This window comes from Eretmochelys imbricata, chromosome 7 (assembly GCF_965152235.1).
Source record: "Eretmochelys imbricata isolate rEreImb1 chromosome 7, rEreImb1.hap1, whole genome shotgun sequence".
Lineage (NCBI taxonomy): Eukaryota > Metazoa > Chordata > Testudines > Cheloniidae > Eretmochelys > Eretmochelys imbricata.
In genome coordinates, this window is record NC_135578.1 from 122,502,532 (window position 1) to 122,527,830 (window position 25,299).

The 25,299-nt window shown below is 58.3% G+C and overlaps 2 protein-coding genes across 5 annotated transcripts; one reads left to right on the forward strand and one right to left on the reverse strand.

Annotated features, from left to right (window-relative positions):
• Positions 1-22: 22 nt before the first annotated feature.
• LOC144267739 (proton channel OTOP2-like) lies at positions 23-6,495 on the reverse strand. The gene is made up of 6 exons (XM_077821979.1): positions 6,120-6,495; positions 5,504-5,640; positions 5,004-5,062; positions 4,761-4,888; positions 3,404-4,374; positions 23-196 (listed from the first exon to the last, which is right to left on the reverse strand). The coding sequence occupies exons 1-6, from the start codon at positions 6,493-6,495 to the stop codon at positions 23-25; spliced, it is 1,845 nt and encodes a 614-aa protein (XP_077678105.1).
• Positions 6,496-9,071: 2,576 nt separating this feature from the next.
• On the forward strand, positions 9,072-23,323 carry SFXN3 (sideroflexin 3). 4 transcript variants are annotated; one of them, XM_077823288.1, is made up of 11 exons: positions 9,072-9,153; positions 13,061-13,227; positions 13,991-14,161; positions 14,878-14,976; positions 15,411-15,486; positions 16,266-16,351; positions 16,966-17,093; positions 17,216-17,265; positions 18,351-18,400; positions 19,350-19,397; positions 20,758-23,323. In XM_077823288.1, the coding sequence occupies exons 2-11, from the start codon at positions 13,064-13,066 to the stop codon at positions 20,852-20,854; spliced, it is 969 nt and encodes a 322-aa protein (XP_077679414.1). In that variant the 5' UTR covers positions 9,072-9,153; positions 13,061-13,063; the 3' UTR covers positions 20,855-23,323. The 4 variants fall into 4 exon arrangements, with proteins under 4 accessions (XP_077679414.1, XP_077679413.1, XP_077679415.1 ...); XM_077823287.1 differs by lacking the exon at positions 9,072-9,153 and adding an exon at positions 10,626-10,670; XM_077823289.1 differs by lacking the exon at positions 9,072-9,153 and adding an exon at positions 12,269-12,369.
• The last annotated feature ends 1,976 nt before the right edge of the window (positions 23,324-25,299 follow it).

Consider the following 25,299-nt stretch of genomic DNA (forward strand, 5'->3'; position numbering starts at 1 on the left):
CGGGGTCCGCCCCCGGCGGTGGTCAGCAGGTTTTGCAGTACACCTCGAAGAGGCTGGCCACCGAATGCATGCGGTAGAAGATGCCCAGTGGCAGGGAGATCTTGACGATGATGACCCAGAGGGTGAAGCCATAGAAGGCCTGCTCGATCTGGCTCACCAGGTGCGGCCGCGTCCCGTAGGCATAGAGGATCCACACCTAGCAAAGCAAAGGGGTCAGGCGTCAGCCGCAAAGGGGCATGGGCCGTGCTGGACCCTCTGTCCATCACTGCCACCTACCGGATGGACTCAGATGTGCAGGGACTGACGCCTAGTGAACCCATTCGCTCCCGGTCTGCCCCTCTCCCCATTGAACCTGTCACCAAGGCAGGGCCAGGCCTCGTGCATTCCTCCTGGGTGTGTCCATCCATTGGGAATGGGGCTGAGAACCACCGACTCATTGCACATCAGCAGCCACCGAGCACCAGCCCAGCAGTAACGGGCACTGCGTTCCGCCCAGCAATGAAAGGCCCTCGGCTGGGGCATTGACTCTCCCACCCTGAGCACTGCATGAATGTCACCCCCTGCCGGCAGGACCAGCGCAGAGTGGATGGTGCTTAGTGCATATCCTCACACCATGCACTGACAGCAATGTGGGGACAGGGCTTGACTGGGGCCTGCCAGAATCCATGGGGTGTGTGTGTGGGGGGGGGGGTCCCAGCTTCGTAGTGAGGGTGCTGGTGAGGGGGGCCCCTGCCGGGGGAGCCTGCCAGGAACAATCCTGCATGGGGTCAGAGGACGGACTAGACCAGCATTGACAGAGCTATGCCATAGGCCGCATTATGTGACAGGGGGCCCCCGGGCTCTGCCCAGTGATTATAATGACAGATTTGTGTTGGAGCAGTGCCCATGGGTCTGGCTGGGCACACAGGAAGGCCCCGTGGCTTCCCATACGGGGATCTCTCCGCAGCACCGTTTGCTGACAACCCGTCTCATTCGCCCTTCTATTCAGCTGAACACAGAGCAGGGGAAGGGGTGACTGATCACAGCCTCTAAGCACCAACATGGGGAATACAGATTTGGTACCAGGCTCTTCACCCTAGCAGACAAAGGTCTCACACCATCCCCTAAACCCTCCCCCACACAGAGGCTTGTTCGCTGGACACACTGTGTGGGGAAGGTCCTGTGAATATCTGTTCTCTGCACAGGCCTAGGGGCCCTTACAAGGCACGGGCAGTGCAGGGAGAGGAAAGCTGATCTTCCAGCCCCACCGGCAACCCAAACACAACGACCTCGCCTGAGAGAAACTGACTAGGAGACCTGCAGCACCTCAAACCGCCGAAATGGTGGGAAGCAGTTTTGGAGGTTAAAGTCCATTCACTTTCAATGTCCCAGGGCCAGATCCTCAGCCGGTGCAAATCAGCTCAGCGCCATAGGCGTCCATGGGTTCACACCAGCTGAGGATCTGGCCCCCAGATCCCTTTCCGCAGCACTCTTTCCTAGGCAGTCATTTCCCATTTTGTATGTGTGCAACTGATTGTTCCTTCCTAAGTGGAGTACTTTGCATTTGTCCTGATTGAATTTCATCCTATTTACTTCAGACCATTTCTCCAGTTTGTCCAGATCATTTTGAATTTTAATCCTCTTCTCCAAAGCACTTGCAACCGCTCTCAGCTTGGTATTGGCTGCAAACTTTATAAGTGCACTCTCTATGCCAGTATCTAAATCATTGATGAAGATATTGAACAGAACCAGACCCAGAACTGATCCCTGCGGGACCCCACTCGTTATGCCCTTCCAGTATGACTGTGAATCACTGATAACTACTCTCTGGGAACGGTTTTCCAACCAGTTCTGCAGCCACCTTATAGCAGCTCCGTCTAGGTTGCATTTCCCTACTTTGTTTATGAGGTCACGGGAGACAGTATCAGAAACTTTACTAAAGTCAAGATAAACCACGTCTACCGCTTCCCCTGTCGGAGTTAAAGGGGCCTCTGATGGGTGAGGAGAGTGTCTGTGTTAAAGCTGTCTCTAGATGGGAAGTCAAACCTTTCCGGAGGCTCCTTTGTGTCAAAGGAGGGCTGGTGGCCTGGGAGCCATGTGGGCCCAGGAGAACAGCTTGCACAGCCAGGCAAACAGGTCAATTATTAAGATCTCCCCCCGCCATCAATTCTTTTGGATTTTTTTGATGAAAACCTGAACCTGAAACTTTTTGCTCAAACTCCAGAAAATTTTGACCAAAATGAAAAGTTCACTGCTGGACGAAAAACTCTTTTTTTGTCCCTTACCCCGCATCCTCCAAAGTTAGACAAACAAATCCCAGCTGCCTCTAGTGAAAATCCCCGGGGCTGACTTTAGGGACGGAGTGCAAAGCTGTGGACCCCAGGAGAGACAGGTGGGGGTCTGCGGGCAGGGGGAGCACTACGCAGGCCATTTGGCTCAGATCTATTTGTGGGTCTGGGCCCCCGTGACAAGAGCGGGGCAACATTTTTAAACTGAAACTTTTTCAGCAAAAAACCCGCAGATTTGGGTCGATCGAAAGCTTTTGCAAACAAGGCAAAGTGTTTCAGTTGGGAAAAAACCTTGAAAAGAATCCAAATGTTCCACTCTGACATTTTCGAAAAGAAACACCTCAACGTTTCGATGCCAAAGGCCTTTTTGTGGTGCCGTTCCCTGCGATTTGGTGAAACCAACTGGAAAACCCCTTTGAAAACGCTCAAAATGGAAACGAGGGTTTTTGGTTTCGGGTCAAACAAGAAACGGGTTTCGACTTTTCGATTCACTGGAAAGTCTGAAAAAGATCAGTTTTGGTCAACCTAAAATGATTTTTCCCCCCTTGATTTTTCAGGATCGTCAGAGAACCAAAAAACCATATTTGCCCACCTCTATCTGTGATCTCCCTGTCCAGCAAAGCCGGCTCCGGGTACATTCTGCACAGAAACAACTCACCCAGACAATAACTAGACTAGGTGTCACTGATTTCTGACCTGTATGACCCTGACACCCCCCACCCTGTGGCCAAGGGCAGCATTCCTCTCTTTGGGGACCGCCACGGAACAAACTGGTGGTTCTCAGTGTAGTTTCTAGTGGACGAATATTCACACCACCGACAACCCTTCTGTCTCCTACTGTCCCCTTGCTGGCAGCCTCAAAAGGGCTGAATGGGGTTGTGAGACTGAGTCCCCATCTCGTCCCTGGCCAGGGTCCCCCCAGCAGGGCTGTACGGACAAAGCTTGCTCTGGAGCTGACTGCACAGCACCTACTCAGAGGATAGATAGAGGACCTGAGCTCAGATCCTCAGCTGGTGATGGCTCGGTGGAGGGACGGTAATTGACACCAGACGGGGGTCCGGCTGTCAGCCTCCAGAGCTCCCCGTGGGAAGCTAGAGCCCCAGGGCTGGACAATCAGGCGCCATGAGCCAGCTCACCGAGATGTTGTAGAAGATGAGGAGGATGGAAATGTTCTGCAGGATCTTCCTCCGGATGCTGACGCGTTTCGGCTCCCCTCTGGGCCAAGACCGCTGGCCCCCGGAGGGGATTTTGGCAAGGGAGTCATTACTGCTGCTGCAGGCCAGCCAGCACCCCGGCACCTGCTCCTCCAGCTGGGCCACCATCCTGGCTGGTGTGTGGCGGCTGGCCGGGCAGATGGTGCAGTTACTCTCATGGCGGGCAGCCACGTCCTGCTGGACCGGCTCTTCGGCGTGGCCTCCGGAGATGGAGAAGACCCATTCGTTGCCTGGGGGGCTGTCGGGGGCATCAGACCGGTGGGCGGGCCTGGAGTAAAGGGCTTCGGTGATGAAGAGGTTCTGGCCCAGCACTTGGATGGTCTTGCAGAGGGAGAAGCAGAGGTCTAGGAAGTGGAGGCTCCCGTTGATGTGCAGGAAGAAGATGGCCACCAGGGAGAAGACGGAGACCATCAGGGGCCCGCAGGAGCTGCCCAGCAAGAGGGTGACATCCAGGCTCCGCACCACACTCTTGGAGCAGTCGGTGGAGGCCGGGTCTCGCTGGAGCCGGTAGGCAGCGATGCCGACCAGTGAGGCCAGGAACATGGCAGAGAGCAGCACTGAGTTGAAGATGTAGTAGGTCCGCAGGGCCTCAGGGACCGTCTCAGGGGCCTTGGCCAGCACTCCGAAGGAGATCATCACCCCGAAGGTGGCCGAGATGGCCAGCGCCCCCAGCACCAGCCCCACGAAGGCCCCGCTGAGGTGGAAGCGGCCCCGGGGGCATGGCTGGGGCTGCCGGCGACAGGCCGCCTGCCCCGTGTTCTTCCACACCACGTAGAGCATGGTGGAAGAGAAGAGGCTGAACTCGATGTTGAAGGGGTGCAGGTAGGCGGCGCCCTCGGAAAAGATGTGGCACAGGCTGGTGGCACACGAGCAGCTGTTGGTGGGCGAATTCCCTGCAGCGGGTGAAGTGGGGGGGTCACTCAGCATGGGAGGGAGACGGACTGGATGGGGGAAGGGCTGTGCATAGGGATTGGAGGGCAAGGCTGTCCGTGGGGGGCTCTTCCTAGGGGTGGGGGACGTGGCAGTACACGGGGGTGGAGGATAAGGCTGTCCGTGGGGGCTGCTGAAGGGTCTGGCTCCTTAGCGGCCCCCCAGCCCCATCTCATCACTGGTCCGGGTGGGTGTATAAACCCCATCCCAGGGCCCCTTGGCTCGGCTGGCCCCAGTGAATCTCCGTCTGCCCGGGACCGTGTGGCACACGCTGTGGTGGTCTATGTGGGGGAAAGGGGCGTTGACCCCCCCCGCCACGGGTCCAGCCCCCCGCCCTGGGGGCCCTCACCATGCCCGGGCCAGGGGCTCTCCGTCTCGTGGGCGTCGTAGATCTCCTGCAGCTGCTTCATGGACTCGTCCAGCACCACGCTCATCCACATGAGCACATTGGTGGCCAGCGTGTGCATCAGGCCAAACCTGGGACAGGGGAGAGGGCAGGGGGAGCTCACAGCCCGGCCTGGCCCCAAGGGGCTGCCCCCGAAACAACCAGCCCTCGCCCCCATCCCGGCGCACAAGCCGGGAGCCCGGATACCTGTTGAGATGCTGCTGCTCCTGGATGCAGACCTTGGCGTGGAAGGACAGCAGGGACACCTGTGCCGAGGGCGGGGAGCGAAGGCAGAAGACAGGGTCAAAGAGCAACGGGAAAGGACTAGCTGCTGCCCAGGAGTGGCTGAAAGCCCCTTCCACAAGGCATGCTGCACCTTTAACTGCAGTGGCCATCTTGGGAGGCAGTGCTCCCTCCAGACCTGATGTTGGTTCTTTCTTGCTTCGTGCTTTCCCTCCTTCTCCACCCAGCCTGTCCCACACGGCCCTGGGGACACCAAGGCTGGACGAGTACACAATACAGAGGAGCCCTCGTGTACGAACAGCCTACACTAGGGTAACAGCCTACTACAGCTACCCACTAGTGGAGTCACTCCTTGAGCTCATGTGGCCCGCGCTGTGGGGCTAGTGTCACCCGGGTGGGTCGCTCCTGGCAGTCTCACTCCTCCCTCCTGGCTGCTAGTGCTCTGAGCACACGAGGCCCCTCACCTGGATGATGGTGAACACGGCTTGCACGACAGGGAAGGCGGTGATGAGGACGGAGGTGCAGTCCTGCAGCTCGTAGTAATACCCCAAGGACAGGCAGTCCAGCACCAGCGTGGCCAGGGCAAAGAGCGAGAGCCCGCCTGCCGGGGCAAGAGAACACCATCACCGCAGCCCGGCCAGCCACAGGGCAGCCATCCCGTGAGCCTCGTGGCAAGGGCCAGGCTGGGTGCTGTGGGGCCAGTGGACGGGAGAGGCTGGGGCCTCCGTAGCCGGGGGACTGCAGTGGTTTTGCTTTCTGTCTGCAGCACTTATGGCTAGCTGCCACGCAGACGCGACATCTGACAGCAGAGACGCCCCCACTGCGCTCTCTCCTGGAGCCTCGCGCCCGCTCTCTCTCATTGTGTTCTTGTTCCTGGTTTGAGCCCTGGGGCTGGGCTAGCAGGGGGGTGGGTCGGGATTGAGGGGCACCAGCGGAGCTGCTGTGGGGCAATGGGCTGATCCCCGTGATTGTTTTCGCCCCAGCAGCACACGCCCCCCAACCCGGAGGCAAGCCACCGAACCCCGGTGCTGGGCGGAGGCTGCCGCGGGGCCAGCGGGGTTCCCGGGGAGCAGACGGTACCTTTCAGCCAGCTGGCCCCGGCATGGTGGTCCTGGTGCAGCTTCCGGTGCTTGTTCTGGGAGGAGTGCCAGCCGAACCACAGCATCCATGCACAGGACGTGAGCATGAGCGTGGCCAGGAAGCCGTGGACGTTGCGGCTCTGGGGGCTGCGCTGGTGAATCTCGGCCAGCAGGACGGCGCTGCCCAGGAAGGTCAGCAGCACGAGGTAGAGCAGGGACAGCAGTGAGCCCGCCCGGGCATTGGCCAAGTCCTGCCAGCCTGCGCCCTCTGGGTCAGCGGGGGAGTCTGGGGCTCCCTGGCCCTGCCCCTCGGGGGGGTGAGGGGAGCCCAAAGGGGGGCACCGCTGCAGCACGTTGCTCATCGCCCCAGGGATCATGGCTGTGAGGGGAGGGGACAGGGAACCGTCAGGGAGGGGGCGGGATGGGGCCCAGGGCAGAGGTGGGACAGGGGAAGGGGGAGATACCCCACGGGTTACCCCCAGAAGGGAGACTTAAAGGGGGGTTACACTGCTCCCCTCACAAGCATTCACCTCCCCTTGCACCCCCACGTGTCCCCACACACCCATCAGCCCATCTCACTCTTACTCACCCCCTCCAGCTTTCATCCTCATCCTCACAGTGCCAGCCCTTTCCCTGGGCATAAACGTCGGTGCACGGTGCTGGGTGAGGCAGGATCCGGCCCCCAGGAGCCAGCAGAAGGAGGGGATTGAAGTCACTCCTGGCTCGCGGGGGGTCTCTGGGCGGCTGGGAATGGCCATTCCACAAGTGGCTTTTGCTGGGCCGAGCCGAGCTGGGAGCAGCCCAGGGCCGAGGCTGCTCAGGTGCCCCCATGGAGAAGCCTCTGCCCTGGGCATGGAGAAGGAGGCCTCCAGCCCACCGCCCTTCCCCACCCAGCCACGGGGGGCATGTGAGCACTGCCCCGCCTGCTCTTTCCACGCACGCCCCCAGCCCAGAGACGGACACACGGACACTCCCAGGTGTGACTCAGAGCAACAGCAAGATGGGGGGGCTGCTGGAGGCAGACGCCGAGCTCTGGACTCTCCACACAGCCAGTGGGACCGTCTCCTAGACTCCCTTGGGCTGTGCCTGGGTCCAGGGGATCATGCCCGGCATCCACGGGGCTGTGCCCGGGTCAGGAGCCATGCCCAGGTCCAGGGGGTCATACCCGGCATTCACAGGCCTGTGTCCAGGTCCAGGGGGCAGTGCCCGGGGCCAGGGGCCATGCCCAGGTCCAGGGGGTCATGCCCAGCATTCACAGGGCTTTGTCCAGGTCCAGGGGCCGTGCCCAGGTCCAGGGGCCATGTCCATCCTAGTCTTTCTGCCTGGACAGGTGTGGGCGTGTGGGATGCTGGTTTGGTGAAGGTTGGGAATCAACAGGCTAGGACCTTTAACTGGGGCTGGGCCAAACTCCGAGAGTGACGGCTGCAGGGCCCCATCCTGCTCCCGGGGGGAGGGGCTGGTCGCTCCGGATAGGCTTCCCCTCCCAGCTTCACTAGGCTCTCTGGTGCCACGACAGACAGACAGACAGACGCCTCCAACCTCTCCATCCACACAAACCTGCCTGGAATGGACCATGCTGGCGTCCCACCTGAGACGTCCAGCCCTGGGGAGAGATGGCCATAGACACCCTTGGGACGGGTCCTTGCATCTGCCCCACACTTACACGCTGCTGCCGGTCACGCTGGAGACTCAGGAGCGTGTCTCATGCTACCCTCTGTCCTCGCTGGCTGTGTGGGGCACTCTGCCCAGGGGACGCCTTAATATTCCAGGGGGTGGGTCGTTCCTCTGCCAGCCTGGCACCTCCCACTAGAGTGATCGGAGCAGGGGGGGAGTTGCCACAGGCAGCCCCCTCCCCGCTGCACACAGAGAGGGGAGCTGCCCCTCCCTGGCCGCTCGCCCTTTCATGGCAGATTGGAGTTTAATAACTGGAGTGTTTCTGGAACGATTGCAGCACCAGCTCCCTGCTGCCAAAGGCCATCGAGGAGAGCCGGTGCCGAAAATCCAAGGGCAGGGGGAAGGAGAAATCAGAAATCGCTTGATTTGGGGGTGGGGAGAAGCAGGGAAATGTTATTTAAATCTCTCTAGGTACAGAAAAAAAAAAGATCAGATTGTTTCTCTGATCACTAGGGAATTGCCCCCAGCCCAGCGCCTGTCACCCCAGCGGGGCAAATCCAGGGGTGACTGCAAGGAGAGAAGGTGGACTCTGCTGTTCTGAAACCACAGGGTCACATCCTTTCAGCTAAAGGGGAATCCTCAGTACCCCTGAGCAGTACAGGGCGTAGGCCACACAGCGCCAGTTTGGATTTCATCCAGCAGAGGGTGGTGGTGCCTGCATGCACCCAGGTAAACGCAGCCACATGTTGCAGGGTCTTTTTTGTGTTCACGGCTTTCCTCCTGGTAGTGGGCGAAGGGCTGGGATGCCAAGGGCAGGACGGGCACGGAGGGGCCTGTCTGGGGTCAGACAACCTCTGAGATCGGCAATCGCAGCCTGCCCAGCCGTGGCGCGGTGCCAGGCACCTGCCAACACGGCTGCTGCTGCAGGGTGCCCCGAGGCGGCTGGTACTAGCCCCAAGGATGGCCAGTGGGGCACAGATTTGGCACCCCCCATTCAGCCTGTCAGTGGAGCTCCTAGGCAGCGCCAGCTGCACCTGGCAGCCCCCTGGGGCGGCCCCGGCCCGGGGAATGGCGGCCGCGCTGCCAGCCCTCTCCTGGGGGGGCCGGGGCAAATGCCCCCTTGGTGCCAAACTGCCCCAGCGCGGGGGAAGGGAGCCCGGGCGAGGACACCAGATCCGCTGCACGGATCACGGCGGGCCCGATCCTGGCCCCGCTGCGGGCCGTGCTGCCCCCCCCGGGACATGCGGCCCCCACCCGGCTGGGCACGGCCCGGGCGCCCGGAGCGCCGCCGAGCTCCGCCCCGCCAGTGCCCGGCCCCTTCCAGCGGCGCTCCCCGCCCTCCGGCCTGCGCGGTGCCTGGCCGCGGCGCCGCTGCGCACTGGGCGGGAGCCGGCGCTGTCAGCGAGCTGCGGGGCGAGCCGGTGAGTCGGGGCCGTCCCGGGAGCCAGCCCCGCGCCCCGGGGAGGGCGGGCGGGCGTGCGGCTGCCTGGGCGCGGGGAGCAGGCGCCCTCCAGCCGTGCGGGCGCCCGGGATCCATTGGTGCCCAGCGAGCGCCCACGCGTGCCCGGAGCGCCCCCCCTCCGCTCCCCAGCCCACCCCACCCACGGGCGCTGCTGGCGGGAGGGGGTGTCGCTTCTCCCTTCCCTGCCCCCCGCCGTGGCCGCAGCCGGCCAGCCCAGCCTTCTTCCGTCTGCCTGGCTTTGTGCCCCCCACTCCCTCCCCGAGGTTTAGCGCCAGGCTCTGGGGCTGGGTTTGCACCGTGGGCAGCGCAGGGCTGGGCTCCGGGACTTAGGCAGGGCCCCAGGGGCACCGGCCGCTGAAGTGGGGGGTGGGGGCTGGTTTGGGCCCCTCCCCAGTCAAACCTGCCGGGCTTTGCGGGGAGGCCGCAGAATGCCAGTGGGTTCAGTGCAGAGCCCCGCTGGGCCGGGGGTTCGCTCCCCTGTCAGCCAGCCCGGGTTAGCTGGAGCGGGCCAGTTAAGGAGCCCTAACCTAACCTAACCAGCCCGGGTTAGGGAGCCGTGACCCAGTGGGATTTCACCGCAAGCGCCTGGCACAACGCAGGCCAGGGGCGAGCAGCAGAGCGGGGCTGGTGGCAAGGGCATTGGCCGAGGGGCTAGCGTTAAGCGCTGGCTGCCAGGGCTAGGCCAGAATCACCCGCCCAGCATCCTCCTAGGTTTGGGAAACCTGCCTGGAGGAACTGTGGTCCTTGGTGCTGAGGGCTTGGTGCATCTTAGCATGCCAACCTCTTCCCCCGCTTTCCCTCCCCCTGCTGCCTCTCCCAGAGGCCCCCCCAGCAGCTCCCAGGCAGATGATGCTAAGAGCAGCGGTCAGTCCCCTGGAGGTGGGCAGAGAGGAGACGCTGGGAGTCCAGCCTCAGCCCTGGCCTGCCCCTCGTCCTTGTCTCACTCCACTCCCTGGGCACAGGAGCCTTCTCCTCTGCATCTCCTGCCATCTGCCGCAGCCTCTGTTGGTCTCTCCACCCCCTCCCCTGCGGAAACAGTCTCCTCTGGGGAGTGGTGGAGCCCCCTTGGGTCATTTCAAACTCAGCTGGGACAAGGCCCTAGGGGTATGTAGTGTAGGGAACAAGCCTGTTGGGGGGCTGTAGAAATAGGGGCTACTTGCAGAGTAGGGCATGGAGTTCAAACCCTCCTCCTGTCTGGCGGTCAGGCTGTTGGCTCAGGCCTGTTTCTACTCTCAGGAAGCCAGGTTTTGCCAGGGGGTGGGCAGGCTGCCCTGGTGCCCTCCTGCGCCCACAGGAGGTACGGGCAATGGACCAGCGTCTGACTTGGCTCACACAGAGGGCAAAGTGACTTTACCAGACCTACTCCGGCGTTAGCTGATATCAGTGAGATCAGGATCTAGTCCGAAGTCCAGGGCATCCTGGCGAATGGGGGGAGTGCCCTTTGGGATGGAGTTAGCAGACGCAGCACCTCCCTTGGTAGGTTTGCTCGCCCCTTGAAATGGGCTCTGGGTCCCGATTTCATACCTTGCAGTCCCTTGCTCCCCGGCGCTCGGTGTTTGGGGCAGCCTCATGCCCTTTGGCCACCGGCTCGGGGTGAAACAGTCACTTCTCTGCACGGCACTCGCCTGCTTTGGGGGAAACACGAGAATTAAAAACAACAGAACAAAACAAGCCGGGGAGAAGGGCTTTAGCAGCTCAGCTGCGGGCAGGCCCTGGCATCCAATTCGCTTCAGGACAACCGGCCATCCCCTCCTCCTGCGCAGGGATTATTCCTGCTGGACAGCATTATAAATATTGGAAATAAATCCTGGGCGAGCTGCCAGGGAGGGCTGACATTTCAGAGATGCAGGGAGCTGGAGGCCTGTAGTTTTTCTGGTTGCTAGGGGGAAATGCACAGACTTTCGCTGGGAGTCAAATGGCAAAAGAGGAACGGAAAGAGCGGGCGGGCGCCAGGGCATGACTCTTGCTCACACCAGGGATACGCCCTGGCACACCACTGACTGAAGAGGAGTCACTCTGGATTGACACTGGGGTGTCTGAGGTCAGAGATGGGCCCAGTTCTTTGGAGACGTACCTCTGCTGGGCTCTGCCTTTTCTCGCTTGTTGGAGATGGGGCCTCAGCCAATGCCTGCGAGTAACTTTGGAGGAAGTTGGGGTTGGAACGTGGCAGCTGGGGTCAGCACTCACCAGTAGGGGGAAGGATTCCTGTTTCTCTGCTCTGGCCCCACGGCTAGTCCACACCCTGAGCTCATGCTCACCTGCTTATGTCAGTCACCCCAACCGGGGGCTTGGCTGGGAGAAGACCCCTCCCCCCACACCCCCCGACTGGATATGCTCAGAGAAGCAAGCCGAACCTTTAAGGGTCTCTCTGCACCAGGGACCCCTCCCTCCCAGCCCCCGCACCGCCCTCCTTGCCAGCACATCCTGGTGTCACCCCACGCCCCTAGGTGGGTCAGCAGCTGCCGGGGTTGAACCTGCGCCCTCTGGCTCTTAAGGCCAAGCACGCTCTGGTATCCAAGGCTGTAGCAACCTCTGTGTGCCCCCTTGCGGTGCAGTTGGGTGATTCATCCTCAGTTTCCCCCCTCGTATGGCCCCCTCATGGCGTAGGCTCACCCTGTAGTGCTGGCTTCCTAGGCAGCTTCTCACCAGCCAGCAGCTGAAGACTCCTGCTCTTGGTGGTTCCTTAGCGTCTCTATCAGCTGCCTGGCACCCCAACACGCCAGCTGCTCTTCTTCCGCCAGCCCAGTCCCCAGAGCTGAGCTCCTGACAGCAACTCTCCTGTGACTCATCCCTAGCGACCCTGCAGTCCTTCTTCATAGGGCCACCCAGCCTGGTTCTCCCCAGCTGGGTCTAATCCTTAATTACCTGCATCCCCCCCAGGTGCCACAGAACCAGTTAATTGGGCTCACCTGCTCCCCATAGCTGCCAGTGTGGGGGTCAGACTCCCTCTTGCAGGAGCCCAGCCCGCACTAGAGGGGGACCGAGTGCTGCCCAGTGTGGGTCCTACTGGCTGCTCCCTCCTGAAGGGGGAGTGGGGGGAATCAAGCATCCTGGTCTCCCTTCCCCCAGGCTCCGGACCCTGTCCGAAGAGTCTGCTCCCCTTATTAGCCCTTTGCTCGTCTGCTGCACCTTCAGCTTGTTGAATCCAGGCAGTGTTGAATTTCGTCCCTGTAAGGTAGGGGAGTGTTACCCCCGTTTCCTAGGGGGAGGAACCAAGGCACAGGGAGGTGAATGGATTTGCCCATGGGCACATGACGACTCGGGGGCAGTGCTGGGAATAGAACCCAGGCATCCTGCGTCCCCAGCTCTGGGCGTCAGCGCCAAGGGCAGGGCAAGGGGACGGTCCGTTTGCACGTGGTTTGAGCTTTCCCTTTCACTGGGTGGATCTAGTTGCCTCCTGGAGGTTTTCGCTGTGTGAGCCTGCCGAGCAGGGGCGGGGAGGCAGAGCTCTTTGATTGCAGAGCCCCAGGGCCTCTCGGCTGAGGGAGGGATCCCATGACATCCTCAGCGAGGTCAGGCCCAGTAGGAAGGAGACAGTGCCCTGTGCTGGGACAATGCAGCCGAGCTATTGAACAATCTCTTCTGGGCCCCCCTGCTCAGGACACAAGGGAACGAATTGCCCCTGGAGTGGAGGAAGGACCCCGTGGGGCCAGAGCAGAGGAACAGGAATCCTGCCCCCTACTGGTGAGTGCTGACCCCCAGCTGCCACGTTCCAACCCCTCCCCTAATAGAGCTGGGAACCCACCGCCCCTCCAGCCGCGTGTGTGTTGGGGGGGTGTCTGATTGAGGGAGGGCCGCCCCCGTGCTGGGTGCGCTGCATCCTTGCTCCCAAGCCCATAACCTCCCCGCTCGCCGTCTCCCCCCAGAGGATGTCGGAGGAACTGCCCTTGCATATCAACATCCGGGAGCCGCGATGGGACCAGAGCACTTTCCAGGGGCGAGCCAAGCACTTCTTCATGGTGACCGACCCCCGCAACCTCCTGCTGTCTGGGAAGATGCTGGAAGACGCCCGGAGGGTGGTTGAGAATTACAGGTTGGCTGTAAAGTCTGGTCTGAGTTTCCCCTCCAGTGGTTGGGGAGCGGTGGGGCTGGCGGGGGGGGCATTATCTGAGGGAGGCTCTGCAATCCGGCCACTATGCCACAGTGACCTCTAGTGGTGGGGTTGGGGGTGACGCCTTGAATGCAGGGGGGCCGGGAGCTGGTCCATGCCAGTGGCTCAAGCAAGCTGTCCTGGCGCCCGCCTGGGAAGGGGGCAACGAGGCGGGGGACCCCTCTGCAGGGTTGGGCAGTAGCTGGCAGGAGAGGAGGGGGGTCTTCTGCTGCCAGGACCCTGTATGTGGGCGGGGCTTGGAGCCAGAGGGCAGTGGCATGAAGGGGCAGGGGTGGCTTTGGGGGGGTTTAAGGACAGAGGGACGTTTGCCATGGCAGAGGGCTGGGAGGAAGCCCAGCGGTAGCTGTGACGGCCAGGGGAGCTGGTACCCTGGGGAGGGAAGGTGCTGGAGGAAGCCACAGGGCACCAGCCTTCTCCCCAAGGGAAGACGGAACCTGTGGTGGGGGGGGAGCCAGGCACCCAGAGCAGAGACGCCCATCAAGGAGGCCACGGTAGGGCTTTCGCTCCATGGAGATGTCCGGCCCGGCCAGGGCTGCTAGCTGAAGCCGCCAGCTCTCTCCTGGCTGCTGAGGCTCCCGGTAAGGCACACAAGGGAGCAATGAGTTGGGGGCGATCTGCCCTGGGAGTGGGGGGGCCCCGGTGCGAATGGGGTTAGTCACGGCTCCCTCTCCCTGGCACCACCCAGGTCGGGGACGGTGTCACCGGGCCTGACGGAGGACCAGCTCTGGCGGGCGAAATACATCTACGACTCGGCCTTCCACCCCGACACCGGGGAGAAGATGTTCCTGATCGGGCGCATGTCGGCCCAGGTGCCCATGAACATGACCATCACCGGCTGCATGCTCACCTTCTACAGGCACGTTAGTCCCGCGGGGCGGGGGGACCTCCCCTGGCCTCTCCAGCGCCCCCTGCTGGCCCTGGGGCGGGGGGACCTCCCCTGGCCTCTCCAGCGCCCCCTGCTGGCCCTGGGGCGGGGGGACCTCCCCTGGCCTCTCCAGCGCCCCCTGCTGGCCCTGGGGCGGGGGGACCTCCCCTGGCCTCTCCAGCGCCCCCTGCTGGCCCTGGGGCGGGGGGACCTCCCCTGGCCTCTCCAGCGCCCCCTGCTGGCCTTAAGCCAGTGGCAGTAGTGCAGCCTGATCAGTGGCAGCGCATCACCACGCCTGTTGCACTTTGGAGCAAGCCCTGACGGAGGATGGGCAGCGTCCTTTGGTAACGTGCCACCAGGTTAACATTGCCGGGTAGGTTCCCTGGGGCTCAGTGCCGCAGCGAAGGGCAGGGGATTCTGATAGCCACATGCTGTGATGTTCAAGCCCTGGGGTAGGGGTCTGAGGCCCCCTTCCCTTGCTCGTCGCTCACTCCAATGCAGAGCAGGGGTCAGGCGGGGGGAACCGCAGGTGGGTGGGTGCATGTAACACTGGGTGTGGATGGGGAGGGCTGATCCGCGCTAACGCCACCAGCCGCACCTCCCCGTGGGCGCGTGGCCCCTTTCCGTCCCGTCTCCCGTCCGCTGGGGCAGAGCTGCCGGGACATTGCCTCTCCCTCCACCGACGTGCTCTCTCCCGCCCTCCCCAGGACGACCCCCGCGGTGTTATTCTGGCAGTGGGTGAACCAGTCGTTCAACGCGCTTGTGAATTACACTAACCGGAGCGGAGACGCCCCCATCGCGGTCGGGTAAGGGAGCTGCAGAGCTGGAGCTCCAGCTGCCTGCCGGGAGAGCCGGCCAGAGCCATGCAGCACGGGGCACTGGTGCCGCCGGGCAGGGCTGGTGCCTTCCCTGTGGCACTGCCGTGTGCTGCGCGAAGGTGGCTGCTTCCAGAACAGCCTCCGCCTGTCGCTTGCAACGTGGGGGCTTGAGCTGCCTGCCCAGGGTGGTGGGACTTGAAGCCAGCGCTGCGGGCTCCCTGCTCTCACCCTGTGGTGCGCAGAACCAGGGCAGGCCCCCGGGGGGCGCCCTCCATGCCTGGAGAGAGAGGCTCATCGCGGGGCAGGCAGCCTGGCAGGACGAGGCCCCGCCACGCTGCCCTGTGCTGTGCAGACTGCACCAGCGTGGGGAGGGGTGCCCAGCAGGTTGCCGGCCTCGCTGGACTTGCCCGTTTCCTTTGCAGCCAGCTGGGGACGGCCTACGTCAGCGCCACCACCGGGGCAGTCGTGACGGCCCTGGGACTCAAGTCTCTCACCAAGGTAGGGGGCCCAGCCCCGCTTCGAGTCGGAGCACGCCTGGCACGGGGCCCAGGGAGGGGGACTGCCCAGGCTCTACACTGCAGGACCCATGTGCTGGCAGGCAGCAGGGGCAACACCATAGCTCCCGGCTGCTCTGGATCCACGCCCTTCCCCCCAGGAGTGACCTAGAGGCTATCCTAGCCCTGGGTGGGGCTGCGGGGGTGGGGGATGGGGTCTTGCTTGGGGAAGCCCCAAGCACTTTGCTCCCACCCATCCCGCTGCGCCAGGTGTTCAATGCCCCATGTCGTGTCTCTGCCCCAGCTAAGCTAACCCAGCGATGCAGGCAGACAATAATAGACCCGATTCGGATCTCCCACTGGGGTGGAAGTCCATGAGCCTCCCCGGAGTTGTGCCCATGGGGTTAATGAGAGCAGAGCCGATGGCTCTAAGACGAGCACTGGGATCCAACTGGAATCCGCCGGAGAATGGAGCAGCCATTTCCAGCCCCCCTCGGGGCCCCAGCCAAGATCAGGGCCCCGGGTGCTGCACTGATGGACGCGCAGTGACTGATAGCCCCTGCCCTGACACGCTGGAAGTCTAACCAGACAAGGCAGATGTAGGACAAGTTGTTATTCCCGCTTTACAGATGGGGAAGTGAGGCCTAGAGAGATGAAATGACCAGCTCAGGCAGAGCCAGGAATGGAACCGAGCCTCGTGCTCTAACCACTAGACTGTTCTTCCCTCTATCCTGCTATAGTCTCATTCCCTGGCGTGTGATTCTCTCTTCTCTCCCTCTGCAGCATTTACCGTCAATTATTGGCCGCTACGTGCCTTTTGCTGCTGTGGCAGCTGCTAACTGCATCAACATTCCTTTAATGCGGCAGAGGTAAGGGGCCTTCGCCCTAACAGAGCAGCTCTGTGCAAGCGGGGGAAATAGATGCTGTTGAAGGACATGGATCCATCTAGCCAGGTACCTTGCTTCTGGCAGTAACCGCAATCTGATGCTGTAGGGGGAGGTGAGACCCTCCTCATGCTGCCCTTGGTCAGCAGTGCAGTGCTGTGACAGGTGGAATTCCTTCCTGACCCTCGCAGCTGGTGAGCACATGCCCTGAAGCATGAGGGTTGTATTAGTTTATAGAACTGCAATAATGGTCATTTCCCAGAGATTAGCCATGGTATGAAACCTCTCATCAACCACAGACCCGGTATGGCACAGGCAGCTTCCTGGTGAGCCTCATGCCAGTTTTAACCTCCCACCTGCCGTGGTGGAATTCAGTCCTTGGCCTCTCTGCTGAGATCGCTAACGAGTGATCTGACCACTAGGAGCTGGGCTGAGAACCCCCGCACTCACTCTCACAGTTTGCAGACGCAGCCAGTGGAGAGCAATGGCTCCGTGCCCCATTACCCATCCCTCTGCCCCAGCCAGGCTCCCAAACTATGGCCCAGCTGGGCCCTGGCACGCAGGTAGTGGTAAGGGGCCCCGGTTTGTCTCTTTCGCAGGGAGCTGAAGTTTGGGATCCCCATCACAGATGAGGATGGGAACCGGCTGGGGGAGTCGAGGGCAGCGGCCCAGCAAGCCATCGCTCAGGTGGTGGTGTCCCGGATTGGCATGGCTGCCCCCGCCATGGGTGAGTCACTTCCCTGGCAGATCTGTACTGCGCGTGGGCGGGATCTGGACGCAGCTTCCTGCCAGAGAAGCCCATTGCAGTTAGCGACTCCAGTTAATTTCCTTCTCCTTCGCCCCCCCCAGCCATCCCTCCCGTGATCATGAATGCCCTGGAGAAGAGAGCCTTCCTGAAGGTAAGTCCCCAGCACAGGGCTGCCGTGGCTTTCCCTGCCCAGCCACACCCCAACAGCCTCTCCATGGGGCTGGATGGCACCCCGACTACACGGCTTGCGGGGGGTCTCCTCTCATCACAGCTGACGCCTGTGTCTACACTTGGCCAAGGGCATCGTTGCTACATGTGCCCTGGGATTCATGGGAGCACCCTAAGATCTGCCCACTACCCCAGGATGGTATCAGGATTCCAGCCCGCCCCTGGGCCGGTGTAATGGGGGCAGGAGGGTTAATGATGGCCCGGCTGATGGGGATGGTATAAAGCTCATATAAGGATATGGCTACACTGCATTGTAAACCCAGGGCTGGGGGACCTGGCTTGTCCACTTTGTGTTTTCAAACCCATGCTTAAGCATCCACATTGCATTGTAACCCTGGGTTTACAAATTCTGGGCCTGGGTCTCCCAGCCAAGCTGATGCACAGAGCTGTGGTTTGAGCTGCATCCACACTGCAAACTGACCGGGCTTGGACCTGAGTGGCTTTTACCCGCACTCCCAGCAGGGTTCTAGGACCCGGGCCCTGAGCGCTTGCTGACCCAAATCAGGCTGATTTGTGTGTGGACGGAAAGGGCTTAAACCTGAGTCAGAGTCTGGGCACAGTGTAGACAGACCCCTAAGCGCGAGATTGATCAGAGATGGGAGATGGGCCTAGATGGACCATGGCTCTGGGAAGAAGTGGAGGACCCCAGTCCTACCTGACAGGTGTGTGCAGAGCCGAGCCCCATGTGCGCACAGAGATCTGGGGATTGTCACGGTCTGGACTGGCTTCTGACAGTGATGGTCTCGTGGCCCGCCCTGTTTGTGGTGCACCAACCCCTGCCAGTGCCGCTGGGGAGAAGTCACCCTAGAAAGGACTTTTAGCACCTTTCAGAGCTAGCTGGGGACCGGGAAAGGAGCAGGCAGCTCTGCATGGATCACCAGCTAGTGCCTTGCGGGCCTGACACAATGTATAGTGCTAATCTATCCCCTTGGCCTTGATGTATAAGGGAACGCCCCCGTAAGCGGTAACCCTCTTGCTAACCCAAAGCCCCCTTGTCTTTCCATGTAGCGATACCCCTGGCTGAACGCTCCCTTGCAGGTCGGACTGGTGGGGTTCTGGTAAGCGACGGCTGCAAATAGGGGAAACTCGCCCAGCCCAGCTGATGGGAAGAAGCCACTTGGTCAACTTTCCCCTGGGTTTGCTAGCCTGGTCTCGGAGTTGGAAGCATCTTTTGCTTCAAACCGGTTGGGATCAAACCGGAATCACCGTGAGCCTTTGAAGTGAAGCCAGCCCTTTGGGAGGCTCAGAGGGGATCCCGTCATTTCCCACCCACTCCCCATCATTATTCATTTTGCAGTTAAATTCATGGCCAGGAAATTCAGACCAAGTCAGTGGTCAGACTGCTGCTTTTCCTGGTGTGCACACACCCTGTGGAACTCCCTGCTGCAGGATGTTGTCAGGCATGAGGCTTCCTAGGTCAGGCCAGAAGGAGGAGTGCCAAGAGACCCTGATCGTATTTCCCACCCTCCTGGCAGCAGGAAGGAAGGGATAAAACTCACTGGAGTATGTGTGTCTGGTGAGGTTTCTAGCTCAGCGTTGCAGAGACAAGGGATCTGGATAGTTCAGATCAGCAGCCAACTGCCCCATTACAGTGATTTGGGGAGGGGAAGGGAAGCTGGCTGGGAGGTTCATCTGGGGAAGGCAGAGGAGGGTGAATGGAATTTCCTTGCAGGCGGTGTCTCTCCTTGTCTCATCTAGGTGCTGACCCAGCCCTAATTACGGTGTCCCTTGGCACCTTGCTTTCATTGGGACACCCCAGACAGGAGGTGTAACAGCCCCACCTTGCAGATGGACCCAGGTCTCCTGAGTCCCAGCCCGGAGCCCCGACCATTAGTCCGTCCTTCCTCCCTGCAGTGGGGCTGCAGTGACCCTCATGCCAGCACTGCCCCAGTTCTAGCCTCTTGTTCCATGGGATTCTGCTTTATTCCCGCCGTTTTCGGCTCTGCAGCAGTTCGTGGGCTGAGGCGTTAGACATCAGCTCTGCTCTTCGTGTCTCTCCTTTTGCAGCTTGGTGTTCGCGACCCCGCTGTGCTGTGCCCTCTTCCCACAGAAAAGGTAGGGATTGGCCTGTCTTTGCCGGGCCCTCCGTACTCCTGGGCCTTAGGAGTTGCGGGGGGTGGGTTTGTGTGTGTACTTGTGCACAAAGGTGGTTTAAGACAGTGTCTCTCAACCTTTCCAGACAACTGTCCCCTTTTGGGGTCTGATTTGTCTTGTCTACCCCAAGTTTCCCCTCACTTAAAACAACTTTCTTACAAAATCAGACATAAAAATACAAAAGTGGCCCAGCACACGATTACTGACAAATGGTTGACTTTCTCCTTTTTACCATATAATTGTAAAATAAATGAATTGGAATATAAATATCAAACTTACATTTCAGTATGTAGCATATAGAGCAGTATAAACAAATTATCTGGATGAAATTTTCTTTCGTCCTGACTTCTCTAGTGGTTTTTCTGTAGCCTGTTGTAAAACCAGGCAAATCTCTAGATGAGTTGATGTCCCCCCTGGAAGACCTCTGTGTACCCCCAGTGGTTGAGAACCACTGGCTTAAGACATCTTTGCTCCCCAACTCCCTGGAGACGCTTTTGTACCAGTTAGAGAAGCCAGAGGCTGTGATCAATTATTCTTCACGGTCGCTAAAGGTAGGACAAGAGGGAATGGGCTTAATCTTCAGCAAGGGAGATTTAGGTTAGATATTGGGGAAAATCTCTCTAACCCTAAGGGGAGTTAAGCTCTGGACCAGGCTTCCAAGGCGGGTTGTGGAATCCCCATCACTGGAGGTTTGAAAGACCAGGGTGGACAAACCCCGGTCAGGGCTGGTCTAGGTTTACTTGGTCCTGCCTCAGCGCACAGGGCTGGACTTGACGGCCTCTCAAGGTCCCTGTGATTCTGGATGCACCGCCCCATCCTGTGCGTTACCCAGTTCTTGCCAAGAGAAGCAGAAGGGCGTTCTGGGCAGCTGGTCTCTGCAGGGCCGTTAGCAATGGCTGGCACAGGAAACATTTGTGCCACTGTCTTGCATTCTCTTTGCTCTGTGTCGCCCCCCTCCGCTTTCTAAAAGTCTCAGCCATCCGCTGGCAGAGCAAAAATGCTCCCACGTGACGTAGGCAGCCACTCGCGGGCTGCAACTAGCTTGCAAGCCAGCCCGTAGGCTGAGACTTGCCGCGTAATAGTGCATTTACCGGGAGATTCTGCGTAACCGGGAGAGCTGTTCAAATCCGAATCTGTTTGCAGACTGTCTGTGAGCAGAAAAAAGAGACTAAAGTGGGTGATGATGGATGATGGATTGACTTTGGAGCATTCTCCCACCTGTACGGAAAGGGAGGCTTCCTTAGACACCTCTCCAACCAGTAGTCACAAGTCCCATGCCCTCCCTGCCTCCTCTCTGAGTGGGTTTGTCTCCCTTCTGCAGCTCGATGCGAGTGAGTCGCCTGGAGCCTGAAGTCCAAGCTCTGATCCGGGAGAAGAACCCCAACATGGAGATGGTGTATTTCAACAAAGGGCTTTAAGCGAGGCTCCCTCCCTCCCGCCCCCCAGGTGCCGGGAGAAGAGATCAGGGAACGGATCGGAATCCAGGTGTCCAGGGAGAATGTTAAATGTTGTGCTAGAATAACCCCTGTGAGCTGCTGCTTTATTTCTGGCTGTCCTGTGTGTACGGTGTAGGTTCCTTGGACTCGGATGACCCTTAGCAATAGGTAGTGATATATGCAGCTGTGATATAGATTGTCTTTCCTGAACAAAACCGAAACAGGCAGAGCTGATTCTCTCTGGTGGCAGGTTGAGAGTGGCCAGAGCCCCTCAGTAACCTTTCCTCCACTCCACTCCACCCTCCTGCTGTGCGTGGTCCCACAGTGGCTCGCATGTCCATCTTCGCTGCTCTTGAGAGTAATGTTCTTGAGACGCTTCAATGGGGAGAAGAGGCTGGAGTGGGTGATGCTCGTAGGGCGAGCAGATGTCAAGGGCCGAAAAGCGAGTTTTCCTCCAGCTTTGTTGTTCTCTGGTGGGATTTCAAAACTGACCTGAGGCCAGTGCTGTCAGAAAGCCCAGTAGAATGGACCAGAGTCACAGTGGGGCATGGCTCTGGTGCAGTGCCTAGGCATGAATTTTACAACACGTTGAAAGATCATTCTAAATGTTCTTGCTGTGTCTGTGGATGGTTTCCTGCCTTAGCAGCAAAGATAGGAGCTCATCTGACTTCCCTAAGGGAGGGAAGTAGCCAAGGAGGAAGACATCTGGTCATCTTCCAGTACGGCAGGCCCAGAGCGGCTTGGCATGTTGAGGAGTAGGCCAATCCAAGGTGGGTGAGCAGGTGTCTTCTCAGTGCGTTGGTTCACCATAATGAGGGATGGGGCAGCTGTATACAGTGTGACTTGGCTGTTCCCTTTCACCATATTGGAGGATCTCTCTCGGGTCAGGGCATCCTCCATGCTCTTGGTCCTTTTAGTATTGGCCTGCTTCGTTCATCACAGACCGAAACGACTTAGCTTCTCTGTCGGGCGGTAGGTAGTCACACAGCCCGTCTCTCCTTTCCAGACTCATAGAGTGCAGCTAAGCAACCCTGGTGCAGTGTTTATAGACACTTGATGAGGTGGACTGACTGCTGGGGAAAGCTGTGTACTTATACAGCAGTCTCTCCGAAAAAGATCTAGAGGGGGAAAGAAACTGCTATACAAGAGAGCTTGCTGCAGAGATGGACCCCAGGGGGTTTTGGGTATCCCGATTTGGGGTTTCTCTGCCTACCAGAGGAGAATTAGCTGCAATTCCTGAATGTGGGGAAAGCCCGGACCCAGAGCTGTAACTCAGCTTTGCACTTGGGCCCTTCGCTGCTCTTGGAACCTGGCGTTCAGACCCAGCTTTCACTCGTGTCTGTGTGTGTGTATTTGCACGCTCCACACCTGTGTGTTTGCCGGCTCATTCCTAACCATTGTCTCTGCAGGGGCCAGTTCTGATACCTTGCACATGCAACCCAACGGAATTTCCATGGGGGAGAGTTAATGTCCATGAGGAAATTCCCCTGCCTGGCTGCACAGATTTAACCCTCTGTCCATTGCATTTCCCCTTTTAAACGCACTATGGGAGGTGTGAGGGAAAGTCAGGCCCTCCCCGCCCCGTTTTATTGGGAATATTGACTCAATACACGTATGGTGCAGGGGAAAATGCATCGCAGTGGTTTTAGGATGCGAAAGACAATCGCCGGGCGCAAGAGATCACTGATAAATAAAGCACAAAAAGAGGAGGAAGCCCACCCCTCTTTCGTTATCTGAAGGAACGAAACCATACAGGGGTATGGAGACTCTTCCAATAATCACAGCTCTGTGGCAGCCTGCACAATCTAGCTTAAAATCTGACTCGTTCAGGGCCTGATCCCGCCCTGCTGAAATCTGCCAGAGTTGTACTGTTGGCTTCAGTGGGTGCAGGATCAGGGGTCTGCATGCATCTTTTTAAAAATAGCATAATCAAGTAAGCTAAAGTAGATCTGACGGCTTGGAAATGCTTGAGCTGCCTGTCCTCTAATGGAAAGGGCTGGGGAATGTCACAGCTAAGCACGCGGGGCCCAAGGCTACTCCAGGTCAGCAACTTAATCCGGTTTTCCGCTCCTTTCATCTCCAGAGCAAATTACACATTCTAATCTCCGAAAACCAGCCCAGGGTTTGTTTTTTTTTGTTTTTTTAATGTCGTCTTTGTTCCAGGCTCAAGTCGCATCCTGGGGCCGCTAGACGCCCTTTGAACATGTTTACTTTTACGGGGCTCTTGTCTCCTTGCTGTAAGATCACCTTGTTGTTTGCTATATCAGCCTCCCTTTTAACATGTGATGTTTAAAGGGATCCCGTCACACTGCTTTAAGGTCATGGTGCTTTGTGCTGTGGGTGGGTGTGTATATCCGTACAGATAAAAATTGCGTGTTTTACAACATCTAAACGAGACAGAAATGCTTCTGTGACCTTTAAGAATTTCAATGAAAAGAAGAAAAGGAGTACTTGTGGCACCTTAGAGACTAACCAATTTATTTGAGCATGAGCTTTCGTGAGCTACAGCTCACTTCATCGGATGCATACCGTGGAAACTGCAGCAGACTTTATATATACACAGAGAATATGAAACAATACCTCCTCCCACCCCACTGTCCTGCTGGTAATAGCTTATCTAAAGTAATCTTCAGGTTAGGCCATTTCCAGCACAAATCCAGGTTTTCTCATCCTCCACCCCCCCACACAAATTCACTCTCCTGCTGGTGATAGCCCATCCAAAGTGACAACTCTTTACACAATGTGCATGATAATGAAGTTAGGCCATTTCCTGCACAAATCCAGGTTCTCTCACTCCCTCACCCCCCTCCAAAAACCCACCCCCATACACACACAAACTCACTCTCCTGCTGGTAATAGCTCATCCAAAACTGACCACTCTCCAAGTTTAAATCCAAGTTAAACCAGAACATCTGGGGGGGGGGGGTAGGAAAAAACAAGAGGAAATAGGCTACCTTGCATAATGACTTAGCCACTCCCAGTCTCTATTTAAGCCTAAATTAATAGTATCCAATTTGCAAATGAATTCCAATTCAGCAGTTTCTCGCTGGAGTCTGGATTTGAAGTTTTTTTGTTTTAAGATAGCGACCTTCATGTCTGTGATTGCGTGACCAGAGAGATTGAAGTGTTCTCCGACTGGTTTATGAATGTTATAATTCTTGACATCTGATTTGTGTCCATTTATTCTTTTACGTAGAGACTGTCCAGTTTGACCAATGTACATGGCAGAGGGGCATTGCTGGCACATGATGGCATAAATCACATTGGTGGATGTGCAGGTGAACGAGCCTCTGATAGTGTGGCTGATGTTATTAGGCCCTGTGATGGTGTCCCCTGAATAGATATGTGGGCACAGTTGGCAACGGGCTTTGTTGCAAGGATAGGTTCCTGGGTTAGTGGTTCTGTTGTGTGGTGTGTGGTTGCTGGTGAGTATTTGCTTCAGGTTGCGGGGCTGTCTGTAGGCAAGGACTGGCCTGTCTCCCAAGATTTGTGAGAGTGTTGGGTCATCCTTTAGGATAGGTTGTAGATCCTTAATAATGCGTTGGAGGGGTTTTAGTTGGGGGCTGAAGGTGACGGCTAGTGGCGTTCTGTTATTTTCTTTGTTAGGCCTGTCGTGTAGTAGGTAACTTCTGGGAACTCTTCTGGCTCTATCAATCTGTTTCTTCACTTCCGCAGGTGGGTATTGTAGTTGTAAGAAAGCTTGATAGAGATCTTGTAGGTGTTTGTCTCTGTCTGAGGGGTTGGAGCAAATGCGGTTGTATCACCATCACATGTACCGTTATTAGGCCCTGTGATGGTACATGTGATGGTGATACAACTAGCCACTAGCCGTCACCTTCAGCCCCCAACTAAAACCCCTCCAACGCATTATTAAGGATCTACAACCTATCCTAAAGGATGACCCAACACTCTCACAAATCTTGGGAGACAGGCCAGTCCTTGCCTACAGACAGCCCCCCAACCTGAAGCAAACACTCACCAGCAACCACATACCACACAACAGAACCACTAACCCAGGAACGTATCCTTGCAACAAAGCCTGTTGCCAACTGTGCCCACATATCTATTCAGGGGACACCATCACAGGGCCTAATCACATCAGCCACACTATCAGAGGCTCGTTCACCTGCACATCCACCAATGTGATATATGCCATCATGTGCCAGCAATGCCCCTCTGCCATGTACATTGGTCAAACTGGACAGTCTCTACGTAAAAGAATAAATGGACACAAATCAGATGTCAAGAATTATAACATTCATAAACCAGTCGGAGAACACTTCAATCTCTCTGGTCACGCAATCACAGACATGAAGGTCGCTATCTTAAAACAAAAAAACTTCACATCCAGACTCCAGCGAGAAACTGCTGAATTGGAATTCATTTGCAAATTGGATACTATTAATTTAGGCTTAAATAGAGACTGG

What these genes read in the sequence shown, in the direction of transcription:
- SFXN3 (XM_077823287.1), top strand. Translation starts at nt 10,641, where the DNA reads ATGGAGTTAGCAGACGCAGCACCTCCCTTG. An exon ending in CAGACGCAGCACCTCCCTTG is followed by an intron (nt 10,671 to 13,060) that starts GTAGGTTTGCTC and finishes GTCTCCCCCCAG; the next exon opens with AGGATGTCGGAGGAACTGCC. An exon ending in GACTCAAGTCTCTCACCAAG is followed by an intron (nt 15,487 to 16,265) that starts GTAGGGGGCCCA and finishes CTCCCTCTGCAG; the next exon opens with CATTTACCGTCAATTATTGG.
- LOC144267739 (XM_077821979.1), bottom strand. Translation starts at nt 6,495, where the DNA reads ATGATCCCTGGGGCGATGAGCAACGTGCTGCAGCGGTGCCCCCCTTTG. An exon ending in CCGTGTTCACCATCATCCAG is followed by an intron (nt 5,063 to 5,503) that starts GTGAGGGGCCTC and finishes CCCTCGGCACAG; the next exon opens with GTGTCCCTGCTGTCCTTCCA. An exon ending in GAGCAGCAGCATCTCAACAG is followed by an intron (nt 4,889 to 5,003) that starts GTATCCGGGCTC and finishes CCCCTGTCCCAG; the next exon opens with GTTTGGCCTGATGCACACGC.